General features: G+C 57.5%; 1 protein-coding gene across 2 annotated transcripts in view; it reads left to right on the top strand.

Moving 5' to 3' along the window:
• The window catches only part of GLIS1 (GLIS family zinc finger 1), a 227,622-nt gene extending 219,024 nt beyond the window's left edge, over positions 1-8,598 (top strand). For both annotated transcript variants that reach the window (XM_042997244.1, XM_042997243.1), the window contains exons 8-10: positions 4,868-5,046; positions 5,666-5,833; positions 8,126-8,598. In XM_042997244.1, the coding sequence (XP_042853178.1) occupies positions 4,868-5,046; positions 5,666-5,833; positions 8,126-8,283 (505 nt within the window). In that variant the 3' untranslated portion in view covers positions 8,284-8,598. The remainder of the gene's footprint in view (positions 1-4,867; positions 5,047-5,665; positions 5,834-8,125) is intronic.
• The last annotated feature ends 3,960 nt before the right edge of the window (positions 8,599-12,558 follow it).

Here is a 12,558-nt window from a genome sequence, read left to right as displayed (position 1 = left end):
ACAGCCAGCCAATCCTCCTCCGGCATAGCAAGCAGGCACCTGCGTGGGACGAGGGCGAGGACAGGCATCCCACGCCCTAGGGGGTCGCTACTGACCACGAAAGTAGCCAGCATTTATGCGGCACATACTGTATACCTCACCCTGTACCAAACACCTCCCGGGCATCATCTCATTGGCAACTCACGGCGACCCTAGCAGGTAGATGGTATTGGCATCTGAACTTTGTGCCGCCTCCCCTCGTGTGCGCCTCCCCTGTGAGCGCAGCCGTGGGAAGACGCTGTGCACCCGCACCGCATTCCGGACTGCCGTACCAGGCCTCCTTGGGAGTCTCACCCTGGCTTCTCTTCGGCTCAGACCATGCGTTTGGTGAGCAGACTGCCCGCTGCCCACACCAGAGGTGCTCATCCTGCCCTCACCCCCACTTCTGGCCGCTGCAGCTGTGATCATGGTTCAGCCTGCCGGGCTGTCCCGGGGCCCTTGCTGTAGGATCACTGCAGAGAGGAGTAGCCTTTTCTGTATTCAATGTGGTTCCCATTGTGGCCGCTTAATTGGCTGGAAATGGTAAATGTGCTAATTGCTGGTCCCTAATGCTGCCAGAATCTGTTTTCCTTGCAGATGGGCAGAGGGAGGTCACATAGCCCCACCGCCTGCCTTGCCTGCCACTTTCACTTATCGCTAGCAGGACTTGATCAGACTTGGCCCCCAAGGCCTGACCTCAGTACCTGCCTCCTCCTCTGCCCTTCCTCCCTAAGGCCACAGCCTTAGCCTTGGCATTGGCCTGCCTGTGCCTGGGACCAGCCCGGCTTCATCACCAAGTTTGTGGCCCAGGGCTCCGAACTAGGCTCCTTCTGCTACTCACTCATCCATTCATTCGGTGTCTGGTTCCTGCGTCCTTGGTGTGGGCAGGCCCTGGGCCCGGTGCTGGAGCTGCCGATGAGCCCAGTCCTGGAGGAGCTCACCATGAGGAGGGGAGATAGAGCCGCAGGGATTGACCACGCAGGACAAGTGCTCTGAGGGAAGAAGCAGAAGGGGCTGTGGAAGCCCAGAGGAGAACCCAGTGAGCTGGAGGACGTCAGGGAAGGCTTCCTGGAGGTGATGCTAAGCCGGGCCTCTGAGGTTAAGTAGGAGTTGACCGAGTGGAGAGATTGGGAGGGACTAGCAGCGAGAGTGTAGACATGGTGAGAGCTTGGCGTGTTCTGGGAAACATGAACCTTCGTGTGGGGTGACAAGCTCAGGAGGGAGGTTGCTAGGGCCAGATCACGAGGCCTGCGGCAGGAGTGTATCCGAAGGGTGCCGAGCAGAGATGTGGTCAGTCCGGGGAGGAGAGTGCAGCCTGCAGTGTGGGGCTGGTTGCCAGGGCAGGCATCAAATGTGGGTGGATGGCAGCCTGGGCCAGGGCTGGTGGGTGGGGAGGAGGAACACCAGGAGGCATTAGTGACAGAGCATAAGCAGGGCTGGGGAAACTCCCACTGGGCAGGGAGAGGAGGAGGGAGGAGCCACCAGAGATGAGCCCCTGGGGAGGCAGAAGTGCTGTTCACGGAGCAGGGAAAGTGGGAAGACTGTGAGTGGGGGGAGAGGCACGAAGAGGCTGCCTGATGGGGCTCAAAGGGGGGCCCAGAGAACCAGGCCTCCCTGAGCCTCAGTTTCTTCCTCTGTAAAATAGGTATTAAAATACCCTCCTCTAAGAAGGTGGTGAGGATCAGCCATGACTGAAATACACATGCCTGGCATTGTATGTGTCATCTGGGACAGGTTCCACGGACACTACCCACCTCCCCACCCACCGGCTCAGGCCACCTGCTCACCCACCAGCCGGCCCCAAAACATCTCCAACCAAGGAAAAATAAACCACACAGGCCTTTCCCTGCTCAGGCCCGTGCTCTCTGCTCTGCCTCATTCATCACCCGCCTGCCGCCTGCATAAGTGCCGGTCAAGAATTCCTGCAGCGAGAGGCAGAGTGATGACAAGACCAGGACAGCCGGGCCCGCCATCCGCCTGCCCTTGCCTACAGGAGTGGGAGCGAGGGCTCGGGTCATCCCAACAGCCAGGCGCCTCAGCTCCTTGGGCTGGGCTGCAGGAGAGGAGGGCCCTCAAGCCCGACACCAGGCCCAGGCCCGGGCCCGGCTTGAATGGGTTTCTTTTTTCAGCCCCTGAGAAGAGAGGCAAGACGGGGAAAAGGCCTTCAGCCTCCCCTTCCTGCCAAAGTCAACAGGGAAGGCCACTCGCGGCTCCCCGGTGGTTTGCTGGGACGTTTAAATAGCTTGACAGAATTATCTGATTCACTCAAAAATATGCTAAGAGGGCCTGACTTCATGACCAAATTTATTTACCCTGGCTCAGATTAGACGCCGAATAGGGCAGTTTTTTTTTTTTTCCCCAGCCCCATACGAGGTATGAAGCCCTCAGTCTGCCAAGCCAGTGAGGTTTTATATTAATTTTTATAGGTTCCAATTGAAGCAAAAATATTTGATTTAGGAATCATTTGCATGACTCAGAAGAGGAGCTCCAGATGATCTTTTTTTCCTTTTAAAGAGTTCAGGTAGAGCAGCGTAACCTCAGCCTTCACGTCTGCTGTGGAGAGTCGTGTTCTGTTTAATTTCACTGGCTGTGAAGGTGGCAAATGTGAATTTATGGCAGGTTTGAGACAGGAAAAACAAACTTTGAGAATGCGTGGTTTTTTTCCCCCTTCAGATCTGGTTCTCCTTAATTCTGCAATGCTGTTAATCTCTGGGTTTTGTAGCTGAGTGATTAAGAAACCCATTTGTTAGTATTTATCAGCTGTTTGCTGTGTGTCAGGCCCAGTGCTAAGCACAGAGTGCCTCAGAGGCAGAGACCTGGCCCTCCCCACGAGCTCCCAGGGGAGGGGACGATCAGGAAGTCGGGGAAGAGCTGTGTATGAGTGCCAGGATGGGGTGGGCGTAAGGCCAGTGGACCCCATGAAGAGGGCTTGAAGGAGGACCCACCCCCCTGGCCACGCCACGGCCCAGCCTCTCTGGCCTCAGCCAGAGAACTTGTTGTGAGGACACACAGCTTGTGCACAGCCCTCTACAGTTTACAGACTGCAGTGGTAGACCCTGTCCCACTTGACGGCCCTGTGAGAGAGGCCTAAAAATGTTAATGATGACGATAATGAGAATTTATGGAGCTTCGATGAGGATTCAGTTCATTAACTTGAGGTTGAGGGGTACCTAGAGTGTGTTAGATGTTGGGCTGGGGACTAGGGACCCAGGCCTAAGGCCCTCCCTCTGTCTTCAGCACGCTCACAGTGGTGGGGTTCCAGACATATGAATGATGGCAGTGCAGCCAAGGGGCAGAAACGGCAGGATGCCCAGGCTGGAGGGAGCAGATGGGGACCCAGCAGAGTTACAGACGTGGAGCCCACTGGCCTCTCCCCAAATCTTTCTCTGTTTCAGAGAAAGGCACTGATCTGTCCCTTTAACCCATCATGTTTTAGAGGGTAGGCAAGGGTAATATTCCTGGCCTGAAAAGGTCACCTACAGCTGTGACATTGAATTTATACTATATTTTAATGTGGATGGTCCAAAATCCCAAATGCTAACAAGAAGATGGACTCTTTGAGCTACCCCCCACCCTTTCTGCAATGCATGTAAGCGCTTTGTAGGCTAGGAGCCTTCAGCCTGGTCCCAAGAGCCCCTAAGTCCATCCGACCTCAGGGCCATGTTGGTTCCTGTGAACAGACTCCAGAGGCCTAGGTGGCAGTGTGAGGAAGGAACCTAGTTCACAGTGATATGCAGTCCAGTTAGATGACCCACATGGGCTCAGCTGGGTTCAAGGTAACTAAACAGCTCTACACTACTACAGCCGCGTTTCAGAACATGAGCTTCCAGAGAGCCCAGACTTGGGCCTGTACCACCTCAGGCTCTGTATGAATGGAGGTGGTGAGCCCCCCATCACAGGATGTATGCAAGTGGAGGGGAGATGTCCAGGGATGGAGACAGAAGGCCCCTGAAGGCACACTGTACAGGGGAATAAAGCCCAACTTGGACATCAGACCTATCTTCTAGTTTTCTTTCCCACATCTTTAGAATAACGATGACGATTCGTGGAGTGGCTGAGAATACCTCTGATGTCATCTTGGGTACTTTGTCTATTTTGATTTATTTAGTTTTACCCTTGTCATAACCTGTGAGGTCAGTGCTGTGTGGCCAGGAGTTGGTGAGCAGCCTCTCTTAGCCTTGGTTTTTTGATCTGTGAGGCGGACACAAGAACTTCTCTCATGGGGCCTGAGGCGAGACAGAGGCTCAATAAGTGGGGACTGGAAGTGCCATGGAATGTTCTGCTAAGGAAGCACGAGAGCTTTCAGTGCACCTGCTCCTGGGCTTGTCCTCCAGAGGCGGCCGGAGCGGCAAGCACAGAGGGAGAGTGTCAGGATCCAGTGGGGGAGGCTGGTGGTTAGCCCTGGGTGATAAGAGTAGTAAGTGCACCAGGGGGAGACACAGCCACACTGTGAGGAAACCAAGGCTTTAAGAGACATTAAGCAACTTGCCCAAAGTCACGTGGCCAGTGAGAGCAGATGGGTAGAAAACAGTTTTGTCGACTCCAAGGCCCATGTTTATAACCAGTGTTCCTTGCTGATTTCCAGTCCTAAATGCCAGATAGAAGTTCTTTACTGATTCCTTTGGATTCTGAAGCTCAGAGGACTTTAACATTTAATTCCAGTTTGAACAAACTCAGAAGTAAAAGCTTCCTCTTCTAACTGCAGTCTTAAGTCAGAGCGGAGCAGGTAGTGAGCTCAGCGTTGCTAGAGGGAAGCAAGCAGCAGCAGCCATGCCTCTGGCCCCCACTCCCCACCCCACACACTGCCCCCAGAGCCTCTCCTGCTGATGGCCATCTCTGTTCTCTCCAGGTTGGGACCCGGCCTCCTCTCACCTATGGTCAGCCCACTGAAGGGGCTTGGGCCACCACCATTGCCACCATCCTCCCAGAGCCATTCTCCAGGGGGCCAGCCCTTCCCCACACTCCCCAGCAAGCCACCCTACCCGCCTTTCCAGAGCCCTCCACCCCCGCCTCTGCCCAGTCCCCAAGGTAAGCTCTGGCTGAGGGCCTCTCCATATACCTCCACTGACTCCTCCAGTGTCCAGGAGGAACAAGGCACTGACCTAGGGCAGGGAGGCGGGGACTCGGAATGACGGAGGGCACTGAGGGCCACCGTGAGAGAAACCAGGAGTCGGGTGACCCGACATACCTTGTCCGGGGCACTTCCTGGAGGAAATTCCACCTGAGGGGTGAGGAAGCGTTTGTCCCATTGACAAGGCATCGCAGGGCTCTCCCAGCGGAGGGAACAGCATCTACACTGGCAGGGGGGTGGGTACAGCCTGCTGCTTGGAGGAGGTGAGTGAGCGGGCATCTCAGGAGGTGGGGATGGAGGGCCAACGGTCCCCTCCCTCAGAGCACTATGTCAGCCACAAAGTCCAGCGCAGCCACGTGAGGCCGCCTCGCCCTACCCCCTCCGGTGCCAGACAGAACTGGGAAAGGGGCCCAGGACCCCTGGCACCTTCTCCACCCTGGGGCTCTCTTCTCTGCTTTGCACCCACCGTGCCTGGACAGGACAATGCGGGAGGCTGGACAGTGCAGCGGGATGGTCCTCTCTCTGCCCTGGGCGGTTTTCCTTTGTTAACGCATCCCCTGCCGCCTCCCTTTGCAGGGTACCAGGGCAGCTTCCACTCCATCCAAAGTTGCTTCCCCTATGGTGACTGCTACCGGACGGCCGAGCCAGCAGCCAGTGGGGACAGTCTGGCCGGGGAAGCCCACAGCTTCAACCCCCTGCGGCCTAATGGCTACCACAGCCTCAGTGCACCTTTACCTGCCACAGGTGAGCCCCACTTGCACGCCTCTCTTCCCTGGCCACCTACCAAGGCCCAGCCCTGTGCTGGGTACTTGTGCACATTGTCCTGAAGCCTTGGGACAGCCCAGAGGGGCAGAGTCCTCTCCATTTTACAGAAAGGGAAATAAAGGCTCACACAGGTCCCAGGACCCCACAGAGTTGGGATTTGCACCCTGTCTACCTCCGATGTCAGTGTTTCTTCCACACTGTCACACAGCAGGTGTGTGATACGTGTCTGGACTCTGGCAGGTTTCTGAAGACAGAAGACTCAAACTGGGCGCTTGCAGGCTAGTTGAGGTTTCCCTTTAAATATTTAGTGAGCACAGAGTATGTACACAGTTGTGGACCCTGGGGAGACAGCAGGGAAAGAGACAAATACTGATCTCTCTTTAACAAATAAAGAAAATGAGGCCAGAGAGGCCACCCTACCGGGAAAGACAGGACCTAGAGGTTGTGCTTGTTCCTTGTGCTGCATCCGTGTCCCCTACAGGGCCCTGGGCCTTCCCCACGTAATGCCCCTGGCTGGGGTGGAGAAACCCAGTGAGAGGGAGGGCTTTGCACAGCCCAGGGTGGAATCAGGCTCAGACCAGTGGGGCCAGTGCTGATCAGAGCAGGGGCATCGGGTTGGGGGTGGGGAGTGGGGCGGCCAGACCCTCCCTGAGTTCCCCAAGCCCAGCTCCACCCCGAGTCAGCCTCCAGGCCTGGGTCCAGCTGGAAGTTATAAGTTCTGGGCAGGCTGGGGGCCCCAGACAAAGGGGAGCCTGAGACCCTGTGCCAGAGGCCCCTTGGGCAGCTCTGGGTGTGTGCAGCCGGGGATCGAGGATTAAGGACATAGGGACAGTAATGAGGCCACAGACAAGCCTGCAGAAACCTGTGGGTCCATCTGCGTGAGGGTCCATGTGTTCCTGTTCACACACAGGTTCTCACGTCCACGTACGTCTTCTTTTGTCACGTGTTTGTGGTCCCGTCTGTGTGGACACATTGTGTGTTATCCATCCCATGACCCGTGTGTGCACAGACTGTGTTCAGCCGTGGTGTAAGTGTGTCTGTAGGTAGACGCGGGTCACATACATGCACCATAGGCAGATGTGTGCCGATCACAGGGTGCGTGCAGGTGGGTGGGGCGTGTTCCGCGTGTGCACATGCGTGGGTTGGTGTGCGAATGAGGCCCTGGCTGCTGTTCCCGGCACTGCTGGCTCACCACCTCATCCTCCCCCTGCTCCATCCGGCCTGCGGCGAGCTTTCTTGGGGTTTAGCAGCAGAAATAGGTAACTCTGATGGGCAAGAGGCAGCTTCCATGCCCCCACAACAGGGTGGTGGATTCTTCTGGCCTCCCGTCTCCCCTGCTATCTGGGTGGCAGCCCGGTGTTCAGTGCCCGTCCCAGGCCCCGTGCATCTGCCTGTATGTCCTCTGCCAAGCTGAGAATAGACACGCGGGATTGATCCAGACTGATAGGGTGGGGCTGTGGGGCCTCGGGGTAGTAGTTCGTCGTGATCCCACTGCACAGATGGGAAGACTGAGGCCTGCCTGTCATGGGCTATTCGGATTTGTGACAGCAACTCAGGGACAGAGCCCTTAGGGCAGGGACTGGATAAGACAACCTCTCCAGGCCCCTCCAGGGTAAGGGCCTCTGAGCAGCGGAGCATGTCCAATGGAAGAACCAGGTGTCTCAGGGCCAAATGGATCTGGGTTCAAATCCCAGTTCCCCCACTTACTGGCAATAGGACCTCAGGCAAGTGTCTTGGCCTCTCTCAACCCATCTTCTCAGTTATAATATAGAATAATGACTCCTACCTCACAGGATTGTTGTGACTGAAGGGAGGTAAGACTTCAGTGAAACCTGGGTAAGAGCCCAGTCAGTGCTGGTCCCTTCTTTGGGTTTCTCGTGTCTGGTGGGGTGAAGGAACCTGAAAGGGTGGGGGATGCGCTGTGCTGCTCTGCCAGGAGGGGCCCAGCCCCCGAGGACAAGAGCTGTGATAGCCCATCCCACCCTCCCCCACATTCGGCCCTACAGTCCAGCGCTGGGTGACGGACTGCTCCAAGCCAGCCAGCTGTCTGTCCAGCTTGCCCGGGTCCCTTGGCAGTGCAAGGCCTGGAGCACCTCCTCCCACCCAGCAGCTCCCTGTCCGGAAGAGCAGAGGCTCTGAGCAGGCCCCACTGAAGGGATACTGTGTGAAGGGACCCTGGACAGGAAGGTGGGGTCAGGGGGCTGGGAGACAATGACAAAGCATAGCCCTTGCATCCTCCAGCCCGGACCCTGTTCCCTCCCACACCCACAGGCTACGAGGCCCTGGCCGAAGCCCCATGCCCCACAGCACTGCCACCACAGTCATCTGAAGACATTGTGTCCAGTGGCCCCGAGGACTGCGGCTTCTTCCCCAATGGGGCCTTTGACCACTGCCTGAGTCACATCCCGTCCATCTACGCAGACACCTGAAGGAAGGCCCAGCCTGCACCTGTCCTCCCTCCATCGCAGACACTACCTTGCCCACTCGCCATCTATCCCCACCCTCTGTGCACCCAGCCTGAGCCGCCAGGCCAAGGCTCCCCACAAACTCAGGGTGCTGGGTCTGCGGCGGCTGCCCTGCGCTGGCCAGGGACAATCGCCTGAGCCCGAGCTGGGTGCTCAGAGGTACCCATCAGGATCCGTGACCCCCCGACATTCCCTTGACTGTGCCTTCCTTTTTTTCCTCCCCAATGGTTTTGAAATCACAGACCTCGTGTATATAAAATGTACAGAACTTGTTTTCCATTCCCCTTCCAGTTTTATATTTTGGGTTTTACAAGAAAAACATTAAAAACTGGAAACGAGTCATGGGGGCCTAGTTTTGCCTGTGAACCAGCAGAGTAGAGGCCGAGACCAGCCGCGTGGCGGAGGGGTGTGTAACAGCCGGTGTGCGAGGCTCGGAAACCAGCCCAGGCCCTGGATTCCGTCAGCGGGGATGGGCGCCCACCTCACGCGGCCCCCACCATGTGCTAGTCCCAGGACCGCGCCGCAAGGCAGGTGAGTCGACCAAGGCTAGGGCTAAAATTGGAGCCCGGATCACCTGACTAGACCTTTGTTCTCTGCACTGACTTCTCAGCTGGCAGAAGAAGGCACTTAAATTCTGGCCCGCGGTTGGGCCAGGCTGCAGACAGCATCCCAGGTACACAGAGGTCCACCCCGCACCGAGAGGTCTGGGAGGGGGGAGAGGAAACCACTTCTGAGGGCACCAGGGCTCACCCCCTGCCCGTCTCCCTCCCCATCATCCAGGCCTGTGCAGATGGCCTGGACGCTGTCCTGCATCTCACTGTGTCCCCCTGAAGGTCACCTGGTAAAAGAAAAATCCTCCAGGAAAATTTCTGCCTCGTCGCCACCGAAGTGAAATGAAACAAGGGAAGTCACGTGTACTGCATGCCTACTGCGTGCCGGGCCCTCCTCCTCCAGCAGCTCTACGAGGATCTTCCTAGCCCCCTTTAGCTGCGGGCAAGCAGTCAGGATTCAGAGCCAGGTCAAAGGAACACCTCTGTGTTCCCTGTGGCTGGGTTAGGTAGGCAAACCAGATGGAAAGATCTAGCCAATCCCTCTTTACATAGTGCGAAACTGGGGTTCAGAGAAGCCACCCAGTCAAGTGGTGACAGAACCAAGACTGCACCCTGTGTGCGTGCCTGCTCTCTCCCCGCGACCGAGGGAGGCCGCGAGTGCTACTCTGTGTCTAGGGCTGACCTGTCAGCCCTTCCCTCTGGCTCCCAGCTGGCTCCAGCCAATGAGGAGCCCAGCTTGGGGTGCGGGCGGAGAGCAAGAGTCCCTGGGCAGGCCCCATTCTCACTCAAGGTCCCGGCTCCAGTCAGGTGGCCCTCTCCACACTGCAGGTCACAGCAGCGGCCCCCTGTCCTCCCTCTTCAGGCATGGGCTGGGGCTGGAGCTGCTCCCACTCTTAGGAAAGTCAGACCCTGCACTGTCCCTCATTTGCCTGCCACTGGCCCCCACCGTTGTACGGAGTCCTCTCCTTAAACCCTCCTCAACCGCCCCACTCAGAGGGCCGTCTGTTTCCTGCCAGGGCCTGACGGTTACCCCACTTTACAGATGCAGAGACTGAGGGACCGTGAAGGGAAGTAACGTGTCCGTGCCGCACAGCCAGTGGGTGGGAGAGCAGGGATTCACACCTGGGGATCGGGCTCCGGAGCACATGCTCTCACCCACCACACTTCCTACCCTGGAGGACTCTGGGCACCTGGCTCCCACCTCTGGCTCCCAGAGCAGGCCAAGTCCAGGCCCGCAGTGGGGAGATTCTGATCTCGTGTCACACAGCATCCCTAATGTCATCAGGGATGAGGACCCAGGACTCCTGACTCCCAGGCTCCCCTGGCCCCCTCGTCCCATCCTCCACTGGTTTTATGGAACTAATTAGGTCGTGGCAAAATTCCTTTAACAGGGATGCTCAGGAATCAATACTGCATGTCATTGTAAGCACTTAATCCACTCCAGATAAGCAGAATTAAGCTGTACAATGAGGACATATTTCTATTAATAATGAAAGGGCTGAGCCGTGAGCAGGAGAACACACAGGGAGCCAGCAGTTGGATCCCATTTAGTTTCTGAGAGACAGAGAGAGGGAGAAAGGGGGACAAAGGCAAAGACAAACAAAAGAGAAAAAGACAAGTGAGCTGGAGACAAAGGCTCGGCACACAGTAGGGATTCAGTAATAGCAGCTTTTATCATGCCCCTGAGCTGTAAATGTGACTGTTCCCTTCCCCTGCTGGGGTCTCCTCTGAGCCTCCGCTCCTCCTCTTGGCGCCAGGAGGCCTTCCTCCCAGACGCCTGTAGGTCTCCATCCTGGTCGAGTGGGCACAGTAGCCGGTGGGCCCCTGGGGCAGGACCCGCCGAGAGACTGGATCCGAGCTCCCTTCCCAGCCATGCTTGCTTCGTCCCTTGTTTAGAAAGCACTGACCACCGAGGCCCCTCCTGAGCTCTGCCCGAGTGCCAGGGACTGCGGCCAGGAGTGCGGTGCTGTCACAGGGCGGGGTGATTACTGCCAACCCTCACACAGGGGGCGTTGGGTCAGGTGGCACTTCTTACCTGGAGAGGCCCCGGGGGATGGGCCAAGGCTTTGGGCACTGCAGGGTCTGTAGGGCAGTGGAGCTAAGTCTGCCCGAGAGCCCCTAAAGGGGGACCCAGGGTACCGGCATGGTGCCCAGCCCTGCCAGGGGACCACACTGCCCTTCCAGCCCAGCCACTCCAGGCGGCCCCTGCCGCCCTGCCCTCCGTCCAGTCCAGGCTCATATTGGCCTGCCCCCCACCTGCCCTGTCCCCATCTCCATCAGAGGCCCTCTGTCTTCCATCTCCCCCTGTCCTGTCTTGCGTCCCCTGTCCCTCTGTCTTCTGTCCCCCTGTCCCTCTGTCTTCTATTCCCTGTTCCTCTGTCTTCCATTCCTCCCTGTTCCTCTCTGCTTCCCCCTCACTGCTACCCCTGGTCCCCTAGCAGCTCTCTGCCCCTCCAGCCCTCCCTCTGTCTCCCCATCTCTGCTGTGCCCTTTTGTCCCCCTCCCAGTTCTCTCCTTCCCCCCTTCCTCTGCCCCTCCAAGTTCACTCCCTGTGTCTCTTTTTCTTCTGTTTGTCTTTCCCTTGCCCTCTTTAAACTGCAGGTCTGTCTTCTGTGCCCCTATTCTCCTTGCCTTGTCCCCCTCCTGACTGACTCTTGCCTCATTGTCTGGGGCCTAAGGCAACATAGAGCCCTAGTGGTTACAAGGAGGGGAGGCCAAAAAGGGGAAGAGTGCTGGTGAGACAGGCCTTTGGGGCAGGGGTCTGTGGTCACTTGACCCCCTCCTCAGCCACCTGCCAGGGGTCTCTGGGGAGAGTGGGTCTCAAGACCTCCCCTTCTGCCCTTCATGACCAGGCCCAGGGTCCCTTAATGCTGGGCACAGGGATTCCCCATTCCTGGATCTGCCTGGACTCCCTCTGCCTCCAGAGTCTCTGTTGCTGCTGGCTGTTGGGGTCCCCCATGACCCAGACCATCAGAACTAAGAAGCCCACTGAGGCCACCGGCACCGCCCCCTCTCACTCCATGGATGGAGAAACCCAGGGGACATGGAGAATGGGACACCAAGCAAGGGGGGAGTTGGGGTTGCTGTGCCCGCTTTATCCCTCAGGATGCCCTCCGCCCGCTGCTGTGAAGGGAGCGGGCAGGGGGAGCTCCCCCTGGACCATGGGCCCCGGGAGGTGGATCCTGCTCTGCCCTCCTCATCGCTGACTGCCCAGCCCCCGCAGCACATAGTAGGTGCTCCGTACTTGTTTGTTGAATACATCAGTGGAGCATGAGAGCCAGGAGCAAGGGAACCAGGGCCTATCTGCACAGAACCTCGTGCAGATTAGGGCCACAACAATCATTTTTGAACTCCCCACCCCGTCCAACCCCTTGTTTTCCAAGCAAAGTGACACAACCAAAGTTACAGAGCAGGTCAGTGACCCACAGGGGACAACCCAAGCTCCCTGGTCCCCAGCCTACACTGTGTCCACCACCTCCTGTCAGTCGGCCTGAAAAATGACAGCATCCCGTGCTTTATGGCTCCGAGAGAACCTACGTGACATCGTCATGACACTCCACAAGGTATGTGCAATTAAGCCCATTTTGTGGAGGAAAGAACTGAGGCCACCAAGAGAGTGAGGGCAGAACTGGAATTCCAGACCAGGTCTGTGGCACCAGCGCCCGGCCCACCCTCCCCTGCTGACTGG

This window comes from Panthera tigris, chromosome C1 (genome assembly GCF_018350195.1).
Source record: "Panthera tigris isolate Pti1 chromosome C1, P.tigris_Pti1_mat1.1, whole genome shotgun sequence".
Taxonomy (NCBI): domain Eukaryota; kingdom Metazoa; phylum Chordata; class Mammalia; order Carnivora; family Felidae; genus Panthera; species Panthera tigris.
This window is presented reverse-complemented; position numbering and strand designations above follow the sequence as displayed.